The following is a 14,086-nucleotide window of genomic DNA, read 5'->3' as shown; positions in this document are numbered from 1 at the left end:
CCGGCTCACAAATAGCCAGTGCGCGGGGGGAGACTTTGGTAATGCACCTCCGACGTCATTTCTGCCCGGAGAGGGCTGGCGCTAGGGATTTAAATACCAGCACCGCGAAGTTTGAATAAACTAGTCTCGAAACGACTTACCGACTGCGTGTCGTTATTTCAGCGCTGTGTGTAGCACATCGCTACAGTCCCTCAATTAAAAGTGAGAACTAAATGAGTTTTGTGCAATGAAAACGTAAGCAAATCCCCATTGAGTCAAATTTAATTTCCAGCACTGAGGTGTTTTGGCTTGTTCTGAGTGTCATGTTGTAGACAGTGATCTCCAAAAGATCAATCATTATCAAAGTCTTTCGTTGAGGCATCATATTGAGTCTCTGAGGATGTCTAAACTTTTTATTAATCAATGTCACTCCCTGGAATATGGTGGTCATTTTTTAGCATTGTTTGGCAGAGCTGTGTGATGTTCTGCCTGACATCTAAAACTTTGGCAAACTTCTATAGATGTGTAGTGACTGGCTGCATCACAGCCTGGTATGGGAATGCCAATGTCTTTGAATGGAAAATCCTACAGAAGGTAGTGAATTTGGCCCAGTACATCGCAGGTAAAGTCCTCCCAACCATTGAGCACATCTACGTGAAACGCTGTCGTCGGAAGGCGGCATCCATCGTCAAAGATTGCCACCACCCAATCCGTGCTCTTTCTCACTGCTACCATCAGGTAGAAGGTACAAGAGCCTCAGGACTTGCAACACCGAGTTTAAGAACAGTTGCTACCTCTCAACCATCAGGCTCTTGAATAGAAGGAATAATAACTACTCTCACTTGTCCATCCAATGAGCTGTTCCCACAACCAATGATCTTGCTTTTAGGACTCGATCTCATTATCTCATGTTCTCATTTATTTATATTTGCATTTGCACAGTTTATCAACTTTTACACTCTGGTTGATCTTTCATTGATCCTGCTATAGTTACTATTCTATAGATTTGCCGAGTATGCCCGCAGGAAAATAAATCTTATGGTTTTATATAGTGATATACAGGTAGTCCCCGAGTTACAAACGTCCAACTTACAGACAACTCGTACTTAAGAACTGAGGAAGGAGAACGCCGTCCACCATTTTAAGTCAGATTGCGATGCCGTCTGCCATTTTAAGTTGGATCACGATGCCGTCCACCATTTTAAGTCGTTGCCGTTGACACTGTGTTGAGTGTTTAACTTTGTATTTGGCTTAAAGTTTTCTTAGTAAGATTCACCCTGCCCCTGCCCCCCCCCCCCCCATTCTGGTCGGCTGGTGGCGCAGTGAGATCAGCGCCAGGCTGGAGAGCAGAGGAGAGGTTTCCGAGTTCGATCCAGTGACAGACTGCTCCTGTACCATCCGCGCTGGGTTGATGTCGAGCTCGCAACTCAACCTCATAAAAGAAAAACACTGCCTCCTCCAGTTTAAGTTCCCACGCAGAATATTGTGGAGGATCAAATACCCAAACCCAGCACAGCCTCCACTTGTCCCATTTAGCCTGTCGCAGTGCGGTGGTCCTTAGGACCCAGCGGAGCTCAGGACCCACTGCCCGTAGTGTTTCTGTTCCATTGACGGGAAGCCATCGCGATTGAAAATAAAGTGGAAATAATAAAGCGTTTGGAAAGAGGTGAAATGCCATCAGTCATTGGAAAAGCATTAGGCTACAGTCGGTCAATGATCGGAACAATTTTAAAGGATAAAGTTAGAATAATGGAGCATGTCAAAGGCCCTGCCCCAATGAAAGCTACAATTATTACTAAGCAACGCAGTGGTTTAATTATTGGAATACATAAGTTTCTTAAGTGTTTTATATGCACAGAAAGGTAAAATGTATACTATATACTAAGACGAACGTTTGACTAACTGACGCTGAATAATACCAGATGTACTTGTTCCGACTTACGTACAAATTCGACTTAAAGACGGACTCAGGAACGGAACTCGTACGTAACCCGGGGACTGCCTGTATATGTACTGTGATAATAAAATTTACTTTGACTTGTCTTTGACTTTGCTGATTGTGTATTAAATGATTGTAACGCTGTGCTGGAAGGTTTCACGTAGGCATATAGAAGTTGGGGGAAGGAAGCCTTCTTGCTCTTTATACCTGCTTTACCATTGACTAAGATCATCACTAATCTTTTAACTCAACATCACTTTTTGCCCCTTGCTCTATTTCGCTGATCCTATTTGACAGCACAGTAGCATAGTGGCTAACATAACACTTTACAGCACGAGCAGTTAGGGTTCAATTCCACTGCTGTTTATGCATGCCAGGGCAGTACGATATGGAGAGCAAGGTATTACCCCTGCAGTAGGCTCCCCCTCTCCTGTTTTAATGCACCTAATGAATTCAGTGATGGAAGAGACCAAGGACAATGTGGATGTAGGCATGAACACACAACATCCATGCGCATGGATGCAACATTTGAAAAAGTTCTCAGATGGCCGGGGTAGTCCACTGTGGCTGACAAAAGAAGTTGAGGGCCATATAAAAGCCAAGGAAAGGGCATATAAGGTAGCAAAAGTGCGTGGGAAGTTGAATGATTGGGAAGCTTTTAAAATCCAACAAAAGGCAACTAAAAAAGCTGTCATAAGGATGAAATATTTGGACAGACCAGCCAATAGTATAAAGCAGGATACCATAAGTTTTTTCAGTAATATAAAGAGTAAAAGGGAGGTGAGAGTTGATATTGGACCACTGAAAAATGATGCTGGAGAGGTAGTAATGGAGGACAAAGAATTGGCATATGAACTTAATGGGTACTTTGCATCTGTCTACACTGGGGAAGACACTAGCCATTTGCCAGAGGTCCGTGAGTGTCAGGGAACACGAGTGAGTGCCATTGCTATTACAAAGGGGAAAAAGTGCTAGGCAATCTCAAAGATATTTAGGTGGTAAGTCATCTGGGTCAGATGGACTACATCCCAGAGTCCTGTGAGAGAGGTTGCTGAAGAGATAACAGGTGCATTTGTCATGATCTTTCAAGAAATCGCTTGATTCTGGCATGGTCCCGGAGGACTGGGAGATTGCAAGTATCATTCCACTCTTCAAGAAGGGAGGAAGGCAAAAGAAAGGAAATTTATAGGCCAGTCAGCCCCAGACAGGATGTGTTGTTATTGGAGAGAGTCCAGAGGAGGTTCATGAGGATGATTCTGGCAGTGAAAGGGTTAACATGTGAGGAGCATTTTGGCAACTTTGGGCCTGTACTCACTGGAATTTAGAAGAATGCGGGGGGCGGGGGGGGTGGTTCTCATTGAAACCTACTGAATGTTGAAAGGACTAGATAGTTTGGATGTGGAGAGGATGTTACCTATGATTGGGGGGGGGGGGGTTGGGGGTATCCAGAACTAGAGGGCATGGCCTCAAAATTGAGGGACATCCCTTTGGAATAGAGGCAAGGAGGAATTTTTTTTAGCAGGAGAGTAGTACATCTGTGGAATGCTCTGCCACAGACTGCGGTGGAGGCCAAGTCCGTGGGTATATTTGAGGAGGAAGTTGATCATTTCCTGATCAGTCAGGGCATCAAAGGATATGATAAGGGGTTGAGTGGGATCCAGGATCAGCCCTGGTGGAATGGCGGAGCAGGCCTGTTGGGCTGAATAACCTTATTCTGCTTTTGTGTCTTATGGCCTAGCATACTCGTGTCGGGGTCTTTTTCCCTTGGAAGCCCTGATCCTTTTTGTCATTTGGTCCTTTCTCTTACTGCCCCTTCCACTCATTCCTCTGCATTTAAGACTCCATTTTCTCATCTTTCCTTCCTACTCCCAGCATTTGTCACTCACTCTTCCCCCCCCCCCCACAAACACTTCAAACCCTCAGCCACAGGGCCGGTGCTCACTGATGTGGTCATTGTGGTCTTTCGTTGGCAATGGGTTAGTAACTCCCAGTAATTAATTACCCAGCTGATGACGGATTTATCCTCTGGGTGGAAGAATCTTATTCTGTCACAGTCATCCGTGACCCTAAGTGCACTCCTCTTTAACTGGACCAGACTAGCACAAACAGAGGCACTGATAATTAATCATCACAAACACGTATATACACACACACATACGCACACATACAGCCACACCCAGCATTTATGGAGGGAATAGATGTTTCAGGCTGAGAACCGACTGTTTATTCCCCTCCATGGATGCTGCGTGACTTGTTGAGTTCCTCCGGCATTTCATTATTGTTGTTCAAGATTTTCAATATCTATAGAATCACTTGCGTTTAAGATTAACTATTTGCTCCAGTTTGTGTATGGCATATGGAAAAGCTGCTTTCCACTGAAGTAACGTACTCCTAAATACTAACTAAACATCATAATGTGTTAATATGAAGAAACAAAACATTTAACGTGTGCAGTGTCACTAGAAGCTGTGGGCAGGACTTCCACCACTGTACATTGTCCTGAGGTGTTTTTCTGCACCAGATTAGTGTTGATATAAAAATTCTGTACATGCACAGCCAGTTGCAGAGTTTACTGAAATAGGAAAGAAACTTTATTGACAAAATTGGCCGTTAGCCATAGGTTAGAAGGTAGAGGTGTGAAGGAGGTTATGACTTTGTCCCACTCAGAGACTTGGCACATAATTCAAGCTGCTGTTCTGGAAAATACACTGTTGGAAGAACATTTTGTTTGGTTGAGACATTAAGCTGGGTCTGCCCCCTTCACTGGAAGCCAAAGATTCTTTGGCATCTTTTCGCTAGAGTCATCTCTCGACTAATACCAATTAAGTTTATGAAATGTGTCCTGAAAATCGGGTGATTCTTGGCAGGTAGTGTTAAATCTGTTCTATGACCTAAATGGTCTTGAGAAACTGGGGCTGATTTATATAATAAGGCAAGGAGATGCCTTCCACTCACAATTGGCAACAAATATCCTGTTGCTTACTATCTCTTCAGAGAGAGTCGCCATAGTAATTGACCCCAGGTCTTGACACTGATTTATTACACAGCCAGAAGAAGCATGATGATGGGATCAAACTAGTAGGAGGTCCTTTGCTGAACTAATTCTTTCCTGTGCACTGTGACTGCATCCACAGTGAGGCCAGGAACGTCTGGACAAATTTGGACTGGGCCTCGGGCTGTCAAGATTGTTTCTTGCTGTTCTTCAGTACCCTAGTGTAAAGGAGAACAATATGATTGCTACTCTGGATCTGGTGTGGCAAAAAATACACCATAACCATAAAAAAGCACAATAAATATAAATACATACGATTGGCTTATGTACATAGACTGATTGTATGTACGTAAAGTAGTGCTAGGTATGTGTATGTAGAGTGACCGACAGGAAATAATAGTGGTGGTGGAGTGGGTTAATACGTGGAGGCCGTTGATCTTGGGGAAAGTAACTGTTATGGAATCTGGTGGCGTAGAGGCTTCTTCCCTGATCTGAGTAGGGCAAACAGACCGTGAGCAGGGTGTATGGGGATCTTTCATGACATAAGGCACAGGAGCAGAAGTAGGCCATTCGGCCCATCGAGTCCGCTCCGCCATTCAATCATGGGCTGATCCAATTCTTCCAGTCATCCCCACTCCCCTGCCTTCTCCCCCATAACTTTTGATGCCCTGGCTAATCCAGAACCTATCTATCTCTGCCTTAAATACACCCAATGACTTGGCCTCCACAGCCGCTAGTGGCAACAAATTCCACAGATTTACCACCCTCTGACTAAAGTAATTTCTCTGCATCTCTGTTCTAAATGGACGTCCTTCAATCCTGAAGTCGTGCCCTCTTGTCCTGGACTCCCTTACCATGGGAAATAACTTTGCCATATCTAATGCTGACCGTTCTCCAGCTCCTTTCTGTACATATGTCCTTGACAGCGGGTAGGTAGGCCGGTGGCATTGATGTGTTGGGCAGTTTTAACTACCCATTGTAGAGCCCTCCTGTCTGCTGCAGTTTCCATACCACGCAGTAATGTAGCACGTTAGGATGCTCTCAGCTGCACATCTATAAACGGATTGATGTGCATAGTCCAGCTTCCTTCAGCCTTCTTGACGTAGAGGCAGGGGTGAGCATTCTCATCGGTGGAGGATGTGTTCTAGGCTTATGAGCTGTGTGTTCCCAGGAGTCTGAAACTGCTTCCACTGCTCTCCCGCCAATGTAAAGAGGGAAGTGAATGTTCCCCTGAAGTCGATAACCATCTCCTTTGCCTTGTTGACATTGAGGAAGAGGTTATTTGCATGGCACCAGGCCTGTCTCGCTTCTACGTGAGGCTGAGTGAGTTGAAGTTTTAAGTCAAAAATAATTTAGCTTGCCTGCAAAGTATACACTGAAAAATTCTTTCTGCCTCTACAAATTTGCTTGATGATTCGTCGGAAGCTGGGAAGTTTGTGTTTCAGTTTTGAGTTATCCAAGTTGTTTGGTTAAGACCACGCTCTAGGATTTAAATCACGCAATTTTGACTAGCCTATTGCTACACAGACCCACGAAAGCGTTGGTGAATATATTGCTTCATATTTGCTGGCTGTGTAGGTCAGTGAGTGTTTTCATTTTAGAGTGATTTATTTGGGATTTGTTCCACTACTTCAGAATTATTATTGCACTTTGCAATATCCTGTTGAAATAAAGTTCTTTAAAAACCTCGATTTTCTTCCGTCATAGAGGGAATGTTACTTTGGGAGTTGGATTTTTTTTAATATACTTACTAGATGTCTGAATTATGGTTCACAATCTGTTGAGCATTAGATTATTTGCCAGCGAATATTAGGGTCTCTCGTTGGACCGGAGCAACTGTGGAATGGACTGTTATTGAAAGTGTACAAGAAAATCTACTGTTGGGTTCTTGAGGCCCTTGAAATAATCTGGATGCCTGCTTGAAGTGTGAAATAGTTTTTTGCACTTTGCTTATTCCTGTGGTGTTGCTGGCTGAGTTCAACAAGCTAGGACTTGCCAAGGCTGATACTGAGGGGTATTTGGTGACAAAGGGCTATGTGTTGGGTAGCAGGTCACACCAGCTATACTCAGGTTTAACTGTTAGTGCTGAATTATCCTGGAAAATGCATTTGCACACAAACCAGGGGAATAAGCATGGAAGTTCAAAGAAAATTTTATTAGCAAAGTACAAGTATGTCACCATATACAACCCTAGGATTCATTTCTTGTTGGCATACTCAATAAATTTATAAGAATAGTAACTATAACAGCATCAATGAAAGGCTGCCTGACTAGGGCATTGAACTAGAGTGAAGAAGACAATACATTGCAAACTCAAAAATAAGAAACAATATTAATAAATAAATAAACAATAAATATTGAGAACATGAACTGAAGAGTCCTTGAAAGTTGAGTCCATTGATCATATGAATTCTATGTTAATAAATTTTAAAACTGTAAAAAGTTAAACCTATTTGGAATTCTGTGTATTGAGGGGATTAAACTGGGGATTGTTTTGGTGAATTATCAGACACGTACAATGAGGGGGTATGGATAGGGTAAATGCAAGCAGGCTTTTCCCACTGAGGTTGGATAAGACCAGAACTAGAGTTCATGGGGTAAGGATGAAAGTGGTGGATGCTCGGTCAATTTCAACACTTGAGAAATTTAGATAGGTACATAGATAGGAGGGGTATGGAGGTAATGGTCCAGGCGCAGATTGATGGGATTAGGCAGATTCATAGCTAGGGAAAAACTAGATGGGCCAAAGGTCCTGGTTCTGTGCTGTAATATTCATGACTCTGCAATATGTGCAGTTAAGAGACAATTGTCCTCCCTGTTCCTATACTGCTTTGTCACACTAACTCCATGGAGGGGGCAACAGAAATCCTACTGGTTGTGTTTGTGGATCAGTGTGCAGTTTTGTGAGATGCACAACCTTGTTGATTCAACACCACTTTGTACTGAGTGAGCTTTAGCTCTCCAGAATGGGGAAGACACCTTTATTTATTTATTGAGATACAGAGTGGAATAAGACCTTCTGGCCCTTTGAGCCATGCCGCCCAGCAATCATCTGCTTTAATCCCAGCATAATCACGGGAGAATTTACAATAACCAATTAAACTACCAACCGGTATGTCTTTGGGCAGAGGGTAGAAACTGGAGCGCCCGGAGGAAACCCACGTGGTCAAGGGGGGAACGTGCAAACTCCGTACAGGCAGCAGTGGGAATTGAACCCTTAATGTCTGTACTGTAAGGTGCTGTGCTGTTATACTACTGTGCCACCCTGTCATTAGCCTTTATAGTGGCAGGGTTTGGGGGTTGTTGGAGTGAACAAGAAACTGGTGTTGACATTTTTTTTTACATATATGCTAACTCATGGCAGAAGTTAAATCTTTAAGAATTTGTAATAAAGATTTGAGCTTTACCGTCAGACTTCCACTGGCCAAATTAAGTTATTGGGCTGTACAAATAATGGGTAATTATTTCAAAGGTTCAGAGGTTCATTTATTATCAAAGTACACAACTCTGAAATTCTTCTTCTCCCGATAACCACGAAAGAAAAGAATGACAGCACAATCGTCAACCCCAATCCCTCCTCCATGCACAAAAAAATGAAAAAAACAGAACAGGCATATTGACCCCTAAATCCCCCTCCCCTGCACTCAAAAATTATGGAAAATCGAGCGAAAACCACAGAATACAGAAAAACCATAAGACTTGGATAAAGGTCCACAGTCCAAGTCTACAGCCAAAACGCAGAAATCCTGGGGACAATTTTCCCTCTCCATAACTGAGCAATCTCACCAGCGATTTTAAAAAAGACAAGAAGCCAGCATTTCAATCTCCCTCGTGGCTTTAATCGGCGAACAATGGAAGCTTTATTTAGCTAAATGGAGTCGAACATGGGCTCACAGCCTTCTTGCCACGAGGTTCGCGCATGCTGCCTCTGCCTCGTGTAATGCCCTCAGACTGCGGAGCGCCGAGACAGCCAAGCGATCACCAAACTGTAAACCACCGGCTCCAGCAGTTCCAGAATCACATTCAAGTTGAAAAGCAAATGTAACAAAACGTAAAATAAGTAAAATATATGGTTTCATGATCTATCCTGAAGACGTCGACCGAAGGAGCATTGTATGTAGCCGCCATCTTGACTGGAAGTATTTGCATTACAACACAAATGGGAACTGGCTTTAAGAGTGATCTCAGTCCTCAAGTGCTTTAGTCTTAAAATAATTCATTTGGTAATCTATTTAACAATACGCCACACACATATTGTAAGTTCATGTCCTTGTACGGAGTGAAAAGTACGATCAAGTTTTTAAACGGAAATTAAGTGTGAATAGGATCGTGAGTTACTACTTCGGAATATTTCCTTTTAAGTATTTTGTTCAATTTGTTTCAGCCTCAAGTTGGAATGTGACAAACTGGCCAGTGAAAAGACAGAAATGCAGCGTCATTATGTCATGGTGAGTGCATTCTCTTCACTCTTGCATGAGATAGGAGGGAGGGTTTTTTTCCGCCATCAGACTTTGAAGCTTTAAATACTGCCCTAGTATAACACTTCATGACTAAGGAGGTAGAAACCTTCTCCACCTCGTAAACTTTGTCACACTGTCAGTTTTTATCTCTTCGTTTCTCGGAGGGATTCTCCTCCACCCTCTCGACTCTGGATGCCAGATTCTGAAAGTTTTCACTGGGATAATTACTGGGTTTTCCATTGTGTTTTGCTCACCCGTTTCGATCTAATGCCCTTATTGTGGGAGACCTATTTGCACTTAGTACAGATGAAACCCATGTGGTCACGGCGAGAACGTACAAACTCCTTACAGGCAGCCACGGGAATTGAACCCGGGTTGCCAGTCCTGTAAAGTTTTGTGCTAACCACTACGCTGCCATGTCACCCTTATTTTACATAATCTGTGTATAAAAGATGTAGACAGTGTGACCAATATCTTTCACAAAAGTTATTTTCTGATTTTCCTTCATCCTTCCTTCCCATGGGATGTGAATGGGACACATGCATTGCTGAATTTGTGATGAGTTTAATTAGTTACCCAGTTCATGTTCTGCTTATCCATTTAAAAAATTCTGGCCATGATTACATTAGTAGATTTCAATTTCATTCCCTCACACTGACTGCATTCCCAGTCAAGACAATGTCTGACTAGTTGCCCTGTGCTTGGAAAGATCTCAGAATCTATTGTCAATCACTACTGTGTCACCCACTCCTTAGCCAAAGTGCTCACAGCATCAGAGTTTGAGTGTGGGAACAGAATTAGCTGAAGGTCTGCAGATTCAGGCTGTAATTGCCCACCTGTCCTGGATGCTGTAGACTAGGTGTCCCTGGTCCTGCTCCCAAGACCAAGTTATTACGATTGCACATGATTGGGAACGTCTCTTCTCGTAAACACAGGAAAGTCTGCAGATGCTGGAAATCTAAAGCAACACATGCAAATTGCTGGAGGAACTCAGCAGGTCAGGCAGCGTCTCTGGAAATGAATGAACAGTCAAGGTTACAGTCCAAGACCCTTTGTTTAGATCTGACCTCGTTTCTTTTTTTTTGTTTTGAAAGTAAAAGAGAATTGTTTTTATTGCCACTTTTCCTACCCAGATGTGGCTTCCAAGATGTGATGCGCATTTAATTGATTCAGTCTTGGTGCACGTGGTAATGACCACTGAGTGGACAACTTTATCAGAAATCATTTATCTGGTTGCATGTTGAATAAATGTGGGATGATCCTTCTATCTTGGGTACAAGTTTTCATTCTGTTTTTTTTCTCCCCATTTCTCCCCCATCAGTATTATGAAATGTCTTACGGCTTGAACATCGAAATGCACAAACAGGTAAGTAATTTATTTTCCTCCCTCGCTCTTGATGTTGTTGCTCGCCAATGAGCTGTTTACTGAAGCCTATTTATTCTCCCTGAAATTAGGCTTACCATAAATGTGACAAATTTCATAATTGAACCTAGTTGTAAATAGAACTTCTTTTCTCTTTCTAATTTCCAATTATGTGCTAATGAATAATTAAATGTTCTTTTTAATTGAAAATGTCGACAGATTAATTTGAATGATAAATTAATAATAGGCACTGTCTCATTTATTATTACTTCATAAAAAGTGCTTCAGAGCTTTCAACCTTTATTAAATATTAAAAAAGTAAATGTCATTGATTTCAGTTCTGCGCCTATTGTTTGATGATTTACTTTCTACTTGCACTCGTGTTCCAGGAAATCAAATGTGGCATTATATAATAAACCATTAATGTGATTTAATATCTTTTGGGGGCTCATTTCCCTCCGTGCAAGATCTTTACTGACTCATTGCTGTGGATTCCTTATTTTCTGGTTGCAATGTACTCACGATGAATAGTTTTCTTCTTGACAATATAACATCCTAATTGAATGGTTTTCCTTGAATTGACTGTAGTTGCTCATTTTACAAGTGTGCACAGTTGCCATGGGGTTTTGCTGAAGTAATTTCTGTTCATTTAAGTACTGTGCAGAAGTCTTAGGCACACGTGTATAACTACGATGCTTAGGACTTTTGCTCGGTACTGTAGTAATTTTATACATTGAACTGAACTGTTGCCGCAAAAAATATTATGGCATATGTGAATGATGATAAACCTGATCCTGATATGGGTCTCTATTATGGACTGAGAGGGAAGGAGGCAGGGAGAGGGGAATCATGGTTGGGAAAAGGGAAAGGAGTGAGGAGGTAGTGGGAAGCACCATAGAGACATTCTGTAATTCTCGATAAACCAATTGTTTGGAATCAAATGACCTTAGTGTCTCAGGACTGGGTACAGCTGTACCCACGACAACCCTCCCCCCCCCCACCCGCCCCACTCCTGGAACTCCTTCCCTGCCACCTGTCCCACACCGCTCCTGCGGCACTCCATCCTTGCCATTCCCAACATCCTTTGCTCCCGCCAGATTTATAAACTCTCTCTTCACTTCATGTTGACTAATTCGGTACTGTGCAAAAGTCTTGGGCACCCGAGCTATATATATATGTGTGTAAGACTTTTACCGATAATTATATATGAAGTTCCTCACCCATTGTGTCCTTCCAATCTTGTGCAAGATCTGGAGAAGCCTGTTTGAATTTCGCAAATTTAGACTGATTTATTGTCCCCTCAACTCCATTCTCCTGCCTTCCTTCCGTCACGTTTGACCACCTTTACTAATCAAGAACCTATCAACATCCACTTTAAATATACTCAGTGAAACTTCTAAGATATCAGCAGTTTCTGAGGAAAAAGCCATGATCATTCCATGGTCAAAGTCACTTGGATCAGATTTCATTCCCATTCAGATGCTTGGTTTGAACAACAACTGAGCCTGTTGACCATGTCTGCATGCTTTTATGCATTGAGTTGCTGCCACATGATTGGCTAATTAGATATTTGCATTAATGAGTCACTTTATTTGCATTAATAAAGTGACCACTGAGTTGCCACTAGATTCTCTGGACACTACCAACTGAGCATGGTGTAGTTTGCAAATTTTTACTTTTTTGCATTGTCATAACGATAGGGTTTCAGCCTGAAATGTTGACTGCACTCTTTTCTGTAGATGCTGCCTGGCCTGCTGAGTTCCTCCAGCATTTTGTGTGTGTTGTCCATAAATAACAGGACAGCTTAGCAATGTATAGTGTAGTCACACTGTTAATGCAACCAAGAGTCGACTGCTTGTGGTTCAGCTCTGCAAGTCATGTGATTTGTCCACTTGACCAGATTCAGCAGATGCCCCTCCAAGTCAGTTATAATCCCGGTGATATAAATTTCAGTTAAAGTCATGGTGGACATGTGAAATTTCCCCCAGTGTTTGCCCTTTTGATAATGCATGACTGTAATGAAAGTGGGATCCTTTTATGCCTTGGGTGCAGAGTCATAACAAGTGAATGGTGTATGGTAACTGGTGGAACTACACGGGAAAAACAACACACAATGCACTGCGTCACGCGCCTTGGCTGAGTATGGCTCACGCCACTGCACAAAGCGATAGCTATCCATATCTTGGATCATCCTTGGGACACTTGAGACAGTTAGACTGCTTTCCTGTGCTAGCCCATCATGGGACCCTCATGGTGTCTGCAAGGCGAGCAGCCACCCATAATGCTTTACAGCGCCAGCGATTGGGGTTCAGTTCCTGCAGCTTTCGCTAAGGAACGTGAGCATGCTTCCCGTAACCGTGTGGGTTTCCTCTGGGTCCTCCAGTTTCCTCCCACGTTCTAAGGATGTGCAGGTTAGTAAGTTTTGGCCATGCTGTGTTGGCGCTGGAAGCATGGTGGCTCTTGCGGGTTGTGCCCAGTACATCCTCGTATTGTGTTGGTCATTGACATGAATGATGCATTTCACTATACATGCAGCAACTAAAGTTGATGCCTTTAAAAAATGCATCTGACAAATAACTACTGATGGGACAAAGCGCCTGACTGAAGTCCTGCAGCTCAACACACTGTGAACTGACCAAACTAATGACAGCGACACTTCTTGACAGCACATTTTATTTAAGGGCAACCTTCACCAACTACAAGATGGAAACTGATGAACTCTCCATCTATAATCTTACAAGAGAAACCTGGGAAACACTCAACTGTCTGGGGTGGGTTAGAATATAAGTAGCACCTGCTCCACAAATACAACATGCGGAACAGCCTAAATTCTGATAGTGGTTACCCAGGTCAGATCATTTCTCCTATTCTGAATTCCTGCCCCAAGAGACTTACTTCTACTACCAAGTTTCAAGTTTATTTATCACGTGTACATCGAAACTTAAGTGAAATGCATTGTTTATGTTAACAACTAACACACCCATGGATGTGTTGGGGGCTGCCCACAAGTGTCACCACATGTACTGGCGCCAGCGTAGCATGCCGACGATGCTCGGCAGAACAACATATAACACAATGAAGCAACGCAACAAGCAACAGCAAAAACAAGTCATTTCCTGGAAGCTAGTAGATGGAAAGTGAGGATAAGGAGAACTTTCTGGCTGGAAAAGGAATGCTTTGGAGTAGCAGTATTGGAAATGGAGGAAACAAGTTGAGAGTCCAGTGCACTGTTGTAAAGGGAAAAAACGATAAAAGAAAAAATGTGTCACAGAGAGACTGGTGAGAAAAATCTCATACAGAAAGTACACCGATGAAATGGAGAAACTGGAAGATTGGAACAGAGACCTTGTGGG

General features: G+C 42.8%; 1 protein-coding gene across 2 annotated transcripts in view; it reads left to right on the top strand.

Annotated features, from left to right (window-relative positions):
- Positions 1–14,086, top strand: part of LOC140739787 (TLE family member 5-like) — a 155,337-nt gene that overhangs the window by 57,107 nt on the left and 84,144 nt on the right. For both annotated transcript variants that reach the window (XM_073068311.1, XM_073068310.1), the window contains exons 3-4: positions 9,295–9,358; positions 10,692–10,736. In XM_073068311.1, coding sequence (XP_072924412.1) covers positions 9,295–9,358; positions 10,692–10,736 — 109 coding nt within the window. The remainder of the gene's footprint in view (positions 1–9,294; positions 9,359–10,691; positions 10,737–14,086) is intronic.

The sequence above is a fragment of the Hemitrygon akajei genome, chromosome 16, assembly GCF_048418815.1.
Source record: "Hemitrygon akajei chromosome 16, sHemAka1.3, whole genome shotgun sequence".
Classification (NCBI taxonomy): domain Eukaryota; kingdom Metazoa; phylum Chordata; class Chondrichthyes; order Myliobatiformes; family Dasyatidae; genus Hemitrygon; species Hemitrygon akajei.
This window is presented reverse-complemented; position numbering and strand designations above follow the sequence as displayed.